Genomic DNA, 12,242 nt, shown 5'->3' with positions numbered 1-12,242 from the left:
TTTTTAAGTCATCCGAAATGCCAGTTACTTCGATGCTAAATTTAGGTAAAGATGCAGCGCTGCAGCATTTTTGGCGCAGTGTTAAATAAGGCCAATGTTTAGCAGAAGTGTGACTTGAGGTGTGTGCCCAGTTCCTGCTGTAAGCGACGCGGGGTGTGGGGAGGCCGAAGGAGTGGGGCCAGCCCGCGGTTTTGGAGGGCTGATGATCCCCCAGCTTGCACGCGACGGGCGCGTCAAGCGCTGTCGCGGAGCGAGGCCCGGCCGTGGGTTGATCTCCGCCCGCTCCCCGCCGCCTTCCCCCGCAGCGGCTGCTAGCCCTGCCCCCCGACGGGCAGCGGGGGGCGGGCGCCTCGCCCTCGGAGCCCCCCGTCGCCGCGGCTGCACAACCTCTGCGGCGGCGGCGGCGTGCGGGAGCGGCGGGGCTCCCCGGCAGGGGCGGGCCGGGGCGTTACCGCTCTGGCCGTCAGCAGCAGTTTGACGCCACTAATGACGCCCCGAGCCGCGAGAGCTGCCGTTGGCACCGCGCGCTCGGGACCGACCGCCCCACCTCAGCCGCGGGGAGGTGCCGCCCGGCCGCACCCCGTCATCGGCCACACCCGCCCGCCCCGCCGCCACCGCCCAATCAGCGCCCAGCGCCCGCCTCCGCCCCGCCCCGCCCCGTGACCGGCACCTCCCCGCCGCCCGCGGAGATGTCAGCTGAGCTATCGCGAGAAGTGACGGAAGCCTGTAGGGGACCCGGCCTTTAATGTGCGGTCCGGCCCGCGTTCCCGGGGTGAGTTTGTAAACACGAGCGCGGCCCGGCCCGGCCCGGGGGCGGCTCCTCCTCCTCCCCCTCCCCCCCTCCGCGCTGCGGCGGCGCCCGGGCGAGCGCACCGGGGGCGGAGGGGAGAGAAGGGAGCGGCCCCGCTCGGCGGTAGGCGGGGGATACCCGGGAGGCAGTAACATGGCGCCGCCGCTCTGCTCCGCGGCAGCCCCCTCCCCCACCGCGGCCTGCGGCTCCCGCCGCCCCTAGAGCCGGGGCGGGCCGGGCGGCCGGGGCGGCGCGGCGGAGACCGTTACCGCCCGCAGGTAGGGGCCTTGGCGGGCGCCCTGAGGGAGCGGAGCGCGGTGGGGCGAGGCGGGAGGCGGGTGGGTGAAGGGGCTGCAGCGCCCCGGGCCTGGCCTTGGCAGCGGGCTGCCTGCGGCGGGGCATCGCCCGTACCGGTTCCAGGCCCAGCCGCGGAGCGGGCGGGGGGGGAAAGCGGAGGAAGGGGACAGCAGAGCCGGGCCTGTCCGCATCAGCTCAGCTCCGCTCCAAAGAGGCCTGTCTCTGCATCATCCATCTTCTGCTCCGGAGAGAGATCGTGGTCCGCACCCGGCGCCAGCGCGGGGGGTGCCGAGAGGGGTACGGTGGGGTGGGAGGTGCAGGGGGGTAAGATCAGCTTTTCTGTACCGGAGGGAGGTGTTGGCCTGCCCAGGATCTGGCCGTGGACCTGGCCATCTGGACTAGCTGCCCCGTTGGCTTTGCCTGTTACAGTGCATTCTGCCCCTTGAGTTGTCCTAATCAAAATGTCTCTGAAGCGTTCACGTGAAAAAACACATCACAGACCCTCGAGCAATGGTGGCTGCATGATGGTTTAGGCACAAATGTTTTATGCCACAATGCAACTTGATGTTTGCAGCTGGGGATATATGTGCTGCCATGTTGCTTCTGCAGTCTCAATCATTCTGCAATCTTTTTGCATCTCTGTTCTTGGAGTGAAACATCCAAGTTCATGGAGAAACATCCATGAGTATGTTTCCATGTCCCATCTGTGCGTTCTTGTGCCACTCATTTACTTTTCATTACATTGTGTTCTCCCAGAGATGTTTATCTTCAAGTAGTGATACTGTCACCTGTTTCCTTGCACTAGAATGAGAAATTCTAATAAAGCTGGAAATGCTGAATCTTCTGCTACTTTCCACATAGTGACCCTGAATGAATATGGCCAAAGTGTATTTTCTTTTCCACCTTTTAAAATAATTTTTTTTTCTTGTTGTATTCTGCTCATGTCAGTGAGTGTCATGTCCCAAGCTCTTGCTGAGTGTAAAGCTAGATAGTTAATAATAAAGAAGTTCCTGAAGTTAAGGTCATAATACTGCTAGGTTTGTGTTAGATGCTAAATTCAGCACTAGCTGATAGGATGAGGAGGACCCTTCCTTGTCGTCCTGGTCTTCCATAAGTATTCTAGATGTGATTTATTCAGCCTTCCGCTGAAACAAGTTACTGTCTATTAACGGGCATCAAGTTGCAGGCATAATTTCAGAGGGTGAGCTATAGTCAAGCATTCACTTGAATTCTCTTAGTGTTTATAATTCTGCATTCCAGAATCAAAATCAGAAAGTTGTCTTATTAAAACACAAAACAATAAGTTTATCAGGGGCTGCTTGTTATATAATGCAACAAAAGAAATGTGAAATAATAAAAAACCCCTTAATGTGTACCTGGGGTGAAGCAGCATCTAACACAAGGGGCTTTCAGGTCTTAAATTTGATCATACATCATTTTTGGTTTTCATTTGAGTTTCATTTCTGTTTTGTGACAAAGTGTTGAGCAGCCTGAAATATGGTATTCATTTGAAACTTGTTTAAGTAAATTTTGGGTGTATCTAGTGCCTAAAGTCCCTTCTCTGTCATCAGCTATTCTTTTTTTTTCTTCTATTATTAATCAGTTTAATGTAACAAATGCACATTTTTAGTTCCAAGAAGCTTTACTAACTTTAAAAGTTTATGTTATTTCTAATCTCAAATTTTTGTTTTATGGTTACTTAATCTGGAATTTCTGTATAAAAATCATGCATTAACTGTTTTCAGAGAAGCAAACATGATTCAATACTATTAACTTCCTTTTTGGAATAATGTGAATAGATTTCAAGTTATCAATGTCCTCCTGCATAACTTAACTGCATTTGTTGCAAAATAATAATGTGCACTCTAAGGAGGTACTGGATATAGTTAGTGATAGAAATATGAGTCAATATTTAATAATTACGCAATAAATATATTTTTTCAAGTCTATGCTATAGTCTTTCCAACTTTGTTCTGTGTCAGTTTCAGTTCAGCCTGAGAACTTTTCCATTAGCTTCAGTTCAGATGGGAGCTTCTCTTCAGTAAGTTATTCCAAGCCATATACTATGTTTGCCTTTCTAGGTAAATGCCAATGGTCATTTATATTATTCTTTACAGGAAAGAAAAAGATCATTCTGTTTTAATGAGCAATGGGAGTCCTGTAGTGGGATATTTATGGTTTATTTAAGGATTTTTTTTAAGTTAAATTCTTAATTATTGTATTCAATTTTATACTTCAGGGATACAATCTGAAAAAATGAAAAACGAAGTAACTTTTAAGCTTTTTAAAAATTATTATTTGTTGACAGTAATGTAGCAAAGGGAGATTGGATTTCTAATGTTTGTGTGGTTGATGGGCAATATTAAGACATTCAAGCCTAGATAAATGAGCTGGGGAAGGTAAGTCCTAACATCTCTCTAAGTAAAGTGTGAAAAGTTTGGTGGAATATTAACCCCTATATATTTCTTCTCTGATGTTCATTGGCCTTTCGCTTATCTATAAGAGCTGTATTCACAGAGCATGACTTTCCAGTGAGTCAAAGAATGATCAGGGCACCTCTGAAAAATACTTAAGCCAGGGGGTTGACTTAGGAGCTGCCATATTCAGCCAACAGAAAGCATTAGGCCGAAGGACCTTCCTTTATTCCATTAGTACTCGTTGTTTACCAGAAGTGTACCTTCATATGTGAAAAGCCTGTTCCTTAGAACAACTCAGGTAACTCAATTGCTTTGTTTCTGTACATGTGACTGTCCAACTGGCTTTCTTGTTCTTATATGAACTTGTTAAGTCAATTGTCCTCACTTCTTGCATCTTTTCTTCTTAACCAGATGCTCTCTCCTTTATAGAATCTTAGACAAACCATGGAAGGTATGGAATTAACTCAGTTACAAGCAGTTAACTAATAACATCAGCAAAAAGTGCCCAACATTTGACTTTCTAAAAGAAAAATCTGAGCATTAAGATACAGGCATTACATTCTTCCTTATTATTCCCCAGAACTCTCTGAAACAGATCATGTGTCTTCTAGGAAATAGCACAACCATTCTGTTAAGCAGTGAAGTGCGAAGGCAGAGCTCATTTTCCTGTTTGCCAGTTTTTGAGGCTTACAGCCTTTAAATATTCCGGACTATGGCTTATGGTTTTCTTGCTAAATCTACTGAGCTGCTTTCTGGTGATCCCACTTCCTTTATGAGAAGGAATGGTTTTATTTTTCAGTTTTACACTCCTCCATTCTCTCATTCAGTTTTATTTTTTAGGAATGCTAAATTCTACAGCATTTCACAAATACAGTCGGTCAGAACGCTTGAAAGTGGACTGTAATAGTCAAGTATTAATTACACCACTTTTACTTCACCTTTCTTTTTTTCCTTGGTAGGAAACTGAAAGAAATAGCTGTTCCAGTCGCTCCAGGTAAGTGCGCAACAATTATTTCCTTTCAAATACAATTTTTAATTTCATTCATTTATGTTACTTCTTAAGTGGTGTATTCTCTACATACTAATTTCTGATTTCTACTGAAAGCAAAACTTGAAAGTCTGCCTCTACAGAAAACTGTGGAAATAAAGATAGGCTCAAATGTGGGAGGTGATTAAAATTTATGCTGTGCAAAGCTGTATATAAGTATTGAAAGTATAAAAGGTGCCCTGCTCATTTTGAATTGCGTTGATTTGTTTGTTTGCATGAAAAAGCCATTTCTTTTAGTTTTGAAGTGTTTAAATTTGGAAAACAAAAATAGCTACTTTTTTTCCCCCCTCATCTGAAGAAGCATGTCTGCTAAAATTCTTGTATGGAGCCAAGCAAAACACTAAATTCAGCTCTGCAGGTAACCACTAGGAGAATGTTATTCTCTGCTGTGGCAAATATATTCAGTCCACTTTACTTCGATAAAGCATGCACCTCAAGTAGAATTCTTAAAGTTGTTAAAGACACTGAAAGTTTTGACCTTGCCCTTTCATGCTTCAGTTTCCTATTATAAAATGAAGCTTTAAAGTAAAACCTTAAAAATCTTATACTGCCTAAAGGAATTACACACTATGATGAGATCTGCAGAAAAGCTTACTAAGAGTTAATAATTCTGTATACAGTAAGGGTTTGTATCTTGCAGTAAAAGGGGGCACAATCCCAGACGAAATGTAAAGAATAAAAGGAAATGTTGAATAGACATGATCGGTCTTGAGGAAATGCAAACATCCGTAGGAAAAGACATCACTGATATTGTAACTTCAGCACTTTGTACAGACCCAGGGGAGACTTGACGCTGATGGACTGATATAATTCTGATTTGTCTCAATGGCCGAATACAGTTTTTGTCCAACTTTCATTTTTTTTTTCAAACCAGAATGTACAGATGTTTCTCGAGTTGGAGCCACATGTGAGTGGTCAGTCTAGCTGCAAAACTTGGGTTTGTGTCACATGTAAGCAGTAGCAGGTAAATCAGTTACTGCTGTAGCTGGCAGACTGTCAGATTGTCCTCTGTGGACTGTTCAGTTTAAGGGGGTGACACACTTGTGAGAATGTGCATCTCTTCTTGCTTGCTGGCCAATAGAGGAAAGCTGACACTGAAACGTTTTAAGGTCATCTTTTGGGCTTTTTTGGGGGGAGGGGTGGGTTTGTGTGTTCGTAGTTGTCTGTCTTCTCTGTGTTCCATTCAGGCTGTTTTCTTCCATGCTGTTTATGTCAGCCCTGGCGTTGTTACAGGAGAGCAGTCTCTGTATTGCTACAGTGCTTAGGATAAGTAATTACAGGATAAGACTGTACAGCCCATGAGCAGGTTAGTGCATAGAGGTCTTCTGGCATACGGCATGCTTTATACAGGTAAAACATTCAGAGGCTTAGCTACAAGTCTGATGAATTTTTACTAGGTATGTGTGAAGAATGATTTTTCTCAGCAAATTTGGGGAAGTTTTTGCAGGGATTATCAATTATGAATATGTATACATTTTTAAACAGCTATTTAAATATTGATTAGAAAAGAATTTTGAAACAAGGTGTCAGTTGTGTTTTCCATGGTCCTGTGTGCAGGAAGTTAAGAGAAAACAGAAGAATCTTTACCAGTGAAATAAACCAATAAGACATTGTTTAAGTCAGTCTATGATTCTAGTCTTTTACAAATTATCTACAGGAAGGACTTTTAGAAGCAAGCAAGTATGTAGTAATAGTTTCCAGAAAGTGTACCTAAGATGTTTAATTAAAATTTTATAAAAATAAGCAAATAATTGTTGGTTATTTTTGTAGCATATTTAGATAAACATTAGTGTGATGTTTTATAGAAACATCTCTATTTTTTAAATAAGCACACTGTCCTAAATATTAGTAAATTGCTTGCAAACCTGTTTCTGTTCCTCTGTATTGTATATATTTTAAACATATATATACTTACTTATATATTTTACTGTAATGTTTGCTTTCCAAAAGTGATAAAAGAGGCTTTTGACATTTTAAATAGGCATGATATGAAAGTATTTTACCTCTGCAATTAAAGTATGGAGCAAACACCAAAAAGTGAGATTACTTTCTGATTTGAGTACCAAAGTTGATTGTATTGCCGAGATTATTTCATGGTTTTCCCATTTTCAACTCTGATCCTGTTTCTCAGTGTAACTCAAAAGAATTCTATGTGTAGGTTTCTTTATGCTACCTAAAGGAATGTAGGGTTGGAAGGCTTACAGAAGAAAGCTGCAGTTCAGTGGACTGTAGTAAGAATCATTTCACTGAACTGTTCTGTTCACCTGAAGAGATCAGGCTGGAGTTTCACATCAGATTGGATTGCTTCAGGACCTGTCTTTTTTTCTATGGGACAAGGCATTCACTGTTGCCTCGGTAACAATCCCAGGTGGCTAGAATTAATCTCTAGTGATTGGGTTAGCAGTCTACATACTTTGTTTCTCATTTGATAGGGCAAGTAACATTTTTTGTCAAGATGGCATTTCAGTTGCTGTTTTGGTTTTCAGGGGAAGAGTACTTTCTAAATTCATCCTTCTTATTATGATATTCTCTTACAGCAATCTCCAATAGCCTTTTGAAATCAGAGTGGCAATCGCAAACTTCTTTTCTGAAAATTTGCCTTCTGTGTGTTAGTCTTGTTATTCCTGTCAGGCAACAAACAATGCAGAAGGATAAGAGGAGGCAAAGGATGGGTTTGTTTATTTGGTTGATTTGTTTTCCCTAGCAGCAATAGTTTTAGTTGTTGGGCTGTAAAGTTAACCACGCTAAGTCTTCTAAAGCTGTCAGAACATTACCCAAGTTTGGATTGTCTTTCACCGTTGTTCACCTCTGTTTCTAGCTATAACATCTTCATGGTATACTTCAAATTTCAGAATTATCTTTGATTGCTCAAAGTCTCATCCACTCAAATTTTGCATACCTCCAAGGATGGAGATTCCACAGCCCCACTGGGCAAACCCTTCAAGTGTTCAGCTGTCCTCACTGTGTGATTTTCTTTTTTTTTAATTATCTCCCCCCCTCCCCCCCCACTTGCTCTTAACTTTCTTGGTGTGGCTTGTGAATGTTGCGTCTCATCCTTCTGTTGTGTGCTACCCAGAGTCTGGATCTGTCTTCTCTGTAACAACATATTAGGCAGTATAAGACAGCAATTAGATCCTTCCTTAGCCTTCTTTCTCCATGCTGAAGAAACTTTGCTTCCTGATATTTGCCTTGTATGTAATAGTTCAGCCTCCTCTTAACTGTTTTGGTGAGGCCCCTTCTGGATTCCCTCCAGTTTGTCATCTGTCTTGAGGGGCTCAAAACTGGACACAGCACTCCAGCTGTAGCCTCATGAGTGCCAGATAAAGGAGAATAATCACTTCCCTTCATCTGGTTGCTATGCTCTTGCTAATTCAGCCCAGTAGGCTGTTAGCTTTCAATGCTGCAAGCAACATGAGGCTGAATCGTGTTCAGTTTATTGTCCACCAGGAGTTACAGGTTCTGCCCCAAAGCCACTTGACATCCACTTGGCCCTCAGCCTGCGCTGTTGCACGGGGTTATTTTGTTACAGGTGCAAGCTTTACATTTGTCTTTGTAATAGGTAAAAACAATACTTACTGATTTGGCTACACTAACAAACATGAGCCCTTTGTTTTCCCATCCTGTCAGATCCCGTTTCTGTTTAGATTTATTATGTCCGAGGCCTTGGCTGTAATGTATGAGTGAACTTCTTTTCTCCTTTAAGTGCAAAAATTTCAGTGCTCCAAGATACTTTTATTTTTTTCCCCTCAGATGTTAGCTGGAATCCCTTTACAAGGCATTACCTCACAAAATTCCTTGTGGCCTGCAGTCAAATAATATTACAAAGATCAGGAAATTAATTTATCTCCAACTTTTTTCCAGTAAGCTTGCCAGGACAATGATGCTTTTTTTTCTTTTTCACAAGGTTTGATTTTTAGTTTATAAATCAGGCACTTAAAATTCACAGGCTTCACAAACCAAAACGTGGAACCAGGTAATGACTTCATACGCAAATACCTGTTTTGGTAATATTCCTTTAAAAGATAAAATGAGCAGACTTGAAAAGTTGATCTTTACAGCTTATGACCCAAGAAAAACACTAACAGTGTGGATGGAGTAGATTTTATGGCAGACACTAGGCACTTGTCAAAGTCTGACAACACGCTAACACGCTATAGTAACAAGAGTGGAAAAAATGCCCTTACACGCACTTCTGTTAGTGAAAGTCTTCATCCTTTGGATAAAAAAAACACCAACAGAATTGTTTCTTACACCTTCAGATCTTTCTGATATGGATAGAACTCTTCTGTTCATAATATGTATCCATATGTACATATTGTAGCCATATATAACTATATGGTGCCCCATGACAAGATTTAACAAGGCAAATTCCTTTTGAGATCTAAAGGAGACTGACCGTCTTTGTTTTGAACCTGCATTTTAAAAATGTGTTTGTTGCATAGCTGAACAAGGATAATAAGCTCATGAGATAGCTTTTAAGTGTCTGTTGAAGTTCCATAAAATACAAGGATGTTATCCTAAAGCTTCACTGATAAGGGCCTTATTGTTCACCCTGAAGCCTTAGTCATGAGTATTCAAACTTGCCCATAATCTTGTTAATACCCTTTATTGGTGCAGCACCAAGTTCATAGTTTGAACAGTTCAAGAAATATTTCATCTCTTCAGAAACTTGAGACAGGTTATGAACTCTTTGCAAAGAACAGCAGAACAATCTCCATCCCTGATTTGCTTTGGCATCCTTTCCTTGGGACATAAATGTTTCCCTGAGTTGTCAGTGCCAAAGACTCTCAAGTTTCTGGCAAGCCATTCATCTCTTCTTGGCTTGTGATCTCAGCTCAGTATCCTCATTTTGTTGAACGTATGTGTTTAGAAGTGACTCTTTGCAATCTCCTCCACTCCATGTTTTGTTTCTTTGCTGTTCAGTGCCCATGACCAAGGAAGGACACTGGGATCTCCTTCTTCTTGAAGTAATATCCAAAAAGTCTATACAGTAGTTTTTCACTGTACAGGCACGGGCAAAAGGATCAGGTAATCTGTTCCCAACAGATCTCTGAGGCATTAAGTCCTAAATGATCTGCTTACATTTACTTTATCTGTCTTGTGTCCAGTGCTAGATAGTGTCCCAGAAGTATACGTTCTTAGGAGGGTTAGACAGTTTCAGAAGCCTTGCAACTTTTTAGGACCGGCCTGTTGGGAGAGAGATGGATTTATTCTGCTTATGATCTTTAGTCATAAAGACATCTTTATTCATCTTTATTTGCTTCATCAAGCTAAAGAGTGTTCAGAACTAACATTGTTAGATCTCCATACAGATACTCATATTTAAAGATGAATGTATTTCCTCCAGGGTAAAGCCACAGATGGGTTGAGAGTGCTTGTCATCTCCTGGCTAATTAGCTAATTTGGTACATTCATTCCCCCTGCCTGTCCTGTTACTTGACCTTAAAATGAGGTAACTTTAGTGTTGAGATTAGTTACTCATCACTATTGGTTTTAGTGATGTGACAACAGTATCTTGATTTTTATATGTTCAGTGTTCCAGGACTTTATTATTTTTTGTCAGTGGTGTCACAGTATCCACATACTAGTTTTATGCATTGGTTTTGCTGCCATCTGAGGTTGCCCGAATCCCTCTTTGCTACCTTGCAATGTTTGTTCTGTGCTTGCAGGATGAAAGAGTAGAAGCATCTCTTTCTGTCTAAGAGAAGGCATAACTAATTAGAGGAGCTATTGAAGTAAACCATCTCTTTGAAAAACTGTTGTGTTTCATAGGTGAATAGTGGGCATTATATAATTTATCTTTACAAAATCGTGTATTATTACATGTTTAACATGCATAGTAATTTATATCTTCTTTCAGTTACAGTTCATTGCCATGAAAAGGAGGATATGATAGTTTGCCCTATGAAAAAGGTTTATATGTGAAATCTGGCAGGTATGTGTATTAGTATGTGTGGTGAGTATGCAAAACAGCACAAGACGTAATTAATATCTACTACTTCTTTCTTAAGTTTTTTTTAGCCAGTTGGTAATTTAGTTGTATAGCTGAAATATTACCAAAGTATGTGTTTTTGTAGTTAAATTTGTAACAGTTTACATGAAGGACTATCTGCTACTTATCCTTAAAGATGAGCTTTAAAGATTTTGAAGAGACTAAGGAATCAACCACTTTTCCTCAACTCTTGGCAGTGTATCCTCAACTACTCAGTATTGTCTGCCACTTTGTTCTTTTTTTAATTGTGGTAATTGGCTCATTATTACAATGTATTTTTAATTCAGTAACAAGTTGTCTTACTATGTTTTCAGGTACGTTTTGCAATTAATCATGTTACATATGAATACTTGCCTTTCTGACTGAGATGTATGTTCAAAACCTACTATTGGGTTTTGTGTACCTCCCTGAGAGAGCTTGGAATCCAGACTTTACTTGAATGCCAGGTATTTAGATTCTCAGTGTAGCCAGAAGGCAGAAATTCTTGCCAATGGAATATTAAAATATCCTGTGGACGTTGATATATTGATAATTTGTTGCAATATTTGTAAAATTTGTTCCATTTTCATTTTAATAAAGGTAGCACAACGACCTGTGGAATATGAGTGATGACAAACCCTTTTTATGCACTGCCCCTGGATGTGGCCAGGTAATGGTCTGACGTGAAGTTACTAACATTGATCAAATAAAAGTGAAACATTGAAACATATTTCTAGGGATCAAAGAAAAGGGGATTTATGGTAATTGGTAGGAAGTATCTGTGTTTTGCTGAAAAGCAGGTGACAGCAATGATTTCTACCGCTTCATGTGTTTATTCAGAAAATGCTATCCATAGGAAAAAACCTAAATTAAATTACCCTTTCTGAACCAAAACCAATTTCATTTGTTAGCCTTGCTTTATTTGCTTTCATTCAAAAAATAAATAAGAAACATTCTAATTTTTATCAGGTAACCTGTATTTTTCAGAATATTTCAATGATAGCTCATTGTGAAACTTGCTCGTTACTAATCTTCACAACTATGGTGACTGCAAATGTTTAATGGCATAATTTTTATTTAACTAAGTTTTTGTATATAGTAAGATGCTAACAGTATGCATGCCAGAAAATGTATTTTAATTCCTGTTGTAGTTTTAATGTATTCTGTTAAATAGCATTAGTAGATATAGAGATGAATGTGAGCAGAAAAGTGAAAATATTATTGAGTATTTTAACAGATAGTTGCTTAAAAGGAAGCTGTCTCTTAACACTTTAATTTAGTAACCTGAAAATAAATGAATTTGCATTATCTGCTGCATGAGATGGACATCCCTGTATCCTTTATATAGAATTAACTTTCTAAACAAGATGTATTTTTTAATTATATTAGTGCACGTGGATTTATTTGGATTTTTAGTTAAAAATATTTTCATTTTTATTCTGAAAACTTAGTTTTTATGATGAATGACAGCATTAATGTATTAATGGAGCCTTCTGTATTTAAAGCAGGAAAAGACTAAGATTTCTTACTGTGTCTAATATGTTCAGAGACATCAAAAGTAACAGAAGAGGATGGCCTTCCTCTAAACGTTTGTCCCCATCCTGTTTGAATCTCATCTTGATGTAGGCTCTGTTAGAAGTGTTTTGGCAACTAAATCTTATAGAAGACACATAATGGGGCTGCAGCAATCCTTGATTCCAGTGAAGGAGAAGAGAGAGG

The 12,242-nt window shown here is 40.7% G+C and overlaps 1 protein-coding gene across 17 annotated transcripts in view; it reads left to right on the top strand.

Annotated features, from left to right (window-relative positions):
• The first annotated feature begins 684 nt into the window (after positions 1-684).
• The window catches only part of ATF2 (activating transcription factor 2), a 51,399-nt gene continuing 39,841 nt past the window's right edge, over positions 685-12,242 (top strand). For 2 of the 17 annotated variants that reach the window (XM_075093521.1, XM_075093516.1), the window contains exons 1-4: positions 685-772; positions 4,464-4,498; positions 10,413-10,491; positions 11,128-11,193. In XM_075093521.1, coding sequence (XP_074949622.1) covers positions 11,146-11,193 — 48 coding nt within the window. In that variant the 5' untranslated portion in view covers positions 685-772; positions 4,464-4,498; positions 10,413-10,491; positions 11,128-11,145. Of the gene's footprint in view, positions 773-920; positions 1,069-1,139; positions 1,385-3,069; positions 3,129-4,463; positions 4,499-5,739; positions 5,859-10,221; positions 10,325-10,412; positions 10,492-10,858; positions 10,991-11,123; positions 11,194-12,242 lie in introns of those variants that run through there. The other 15 variants (XM_075093512.1, XM_075093519.1, XM_075093514.1 and 12 more) reach the window with 15 other exon arrangements.

Source organism: Phalacrocorax aristotelis, chromosome 5 (assembly GCF_949628215.1).
Source record: "Phalacrocorax aristotelis chromosome 5, bGulAri2.1, whole genome shotgun sequence".
NCBI classification, from domain to species: Eukaryota; Metazoa; Chordata; class Aves; order Suliformes; family Phalacrocoracidae; genus Phalacrocorax; species Phalacrocorax aristotelis.
Note: the sequence above shows the minus strand (reverse complement) of the source record. Positions and strands in the feature narration are given on the sequence as shown.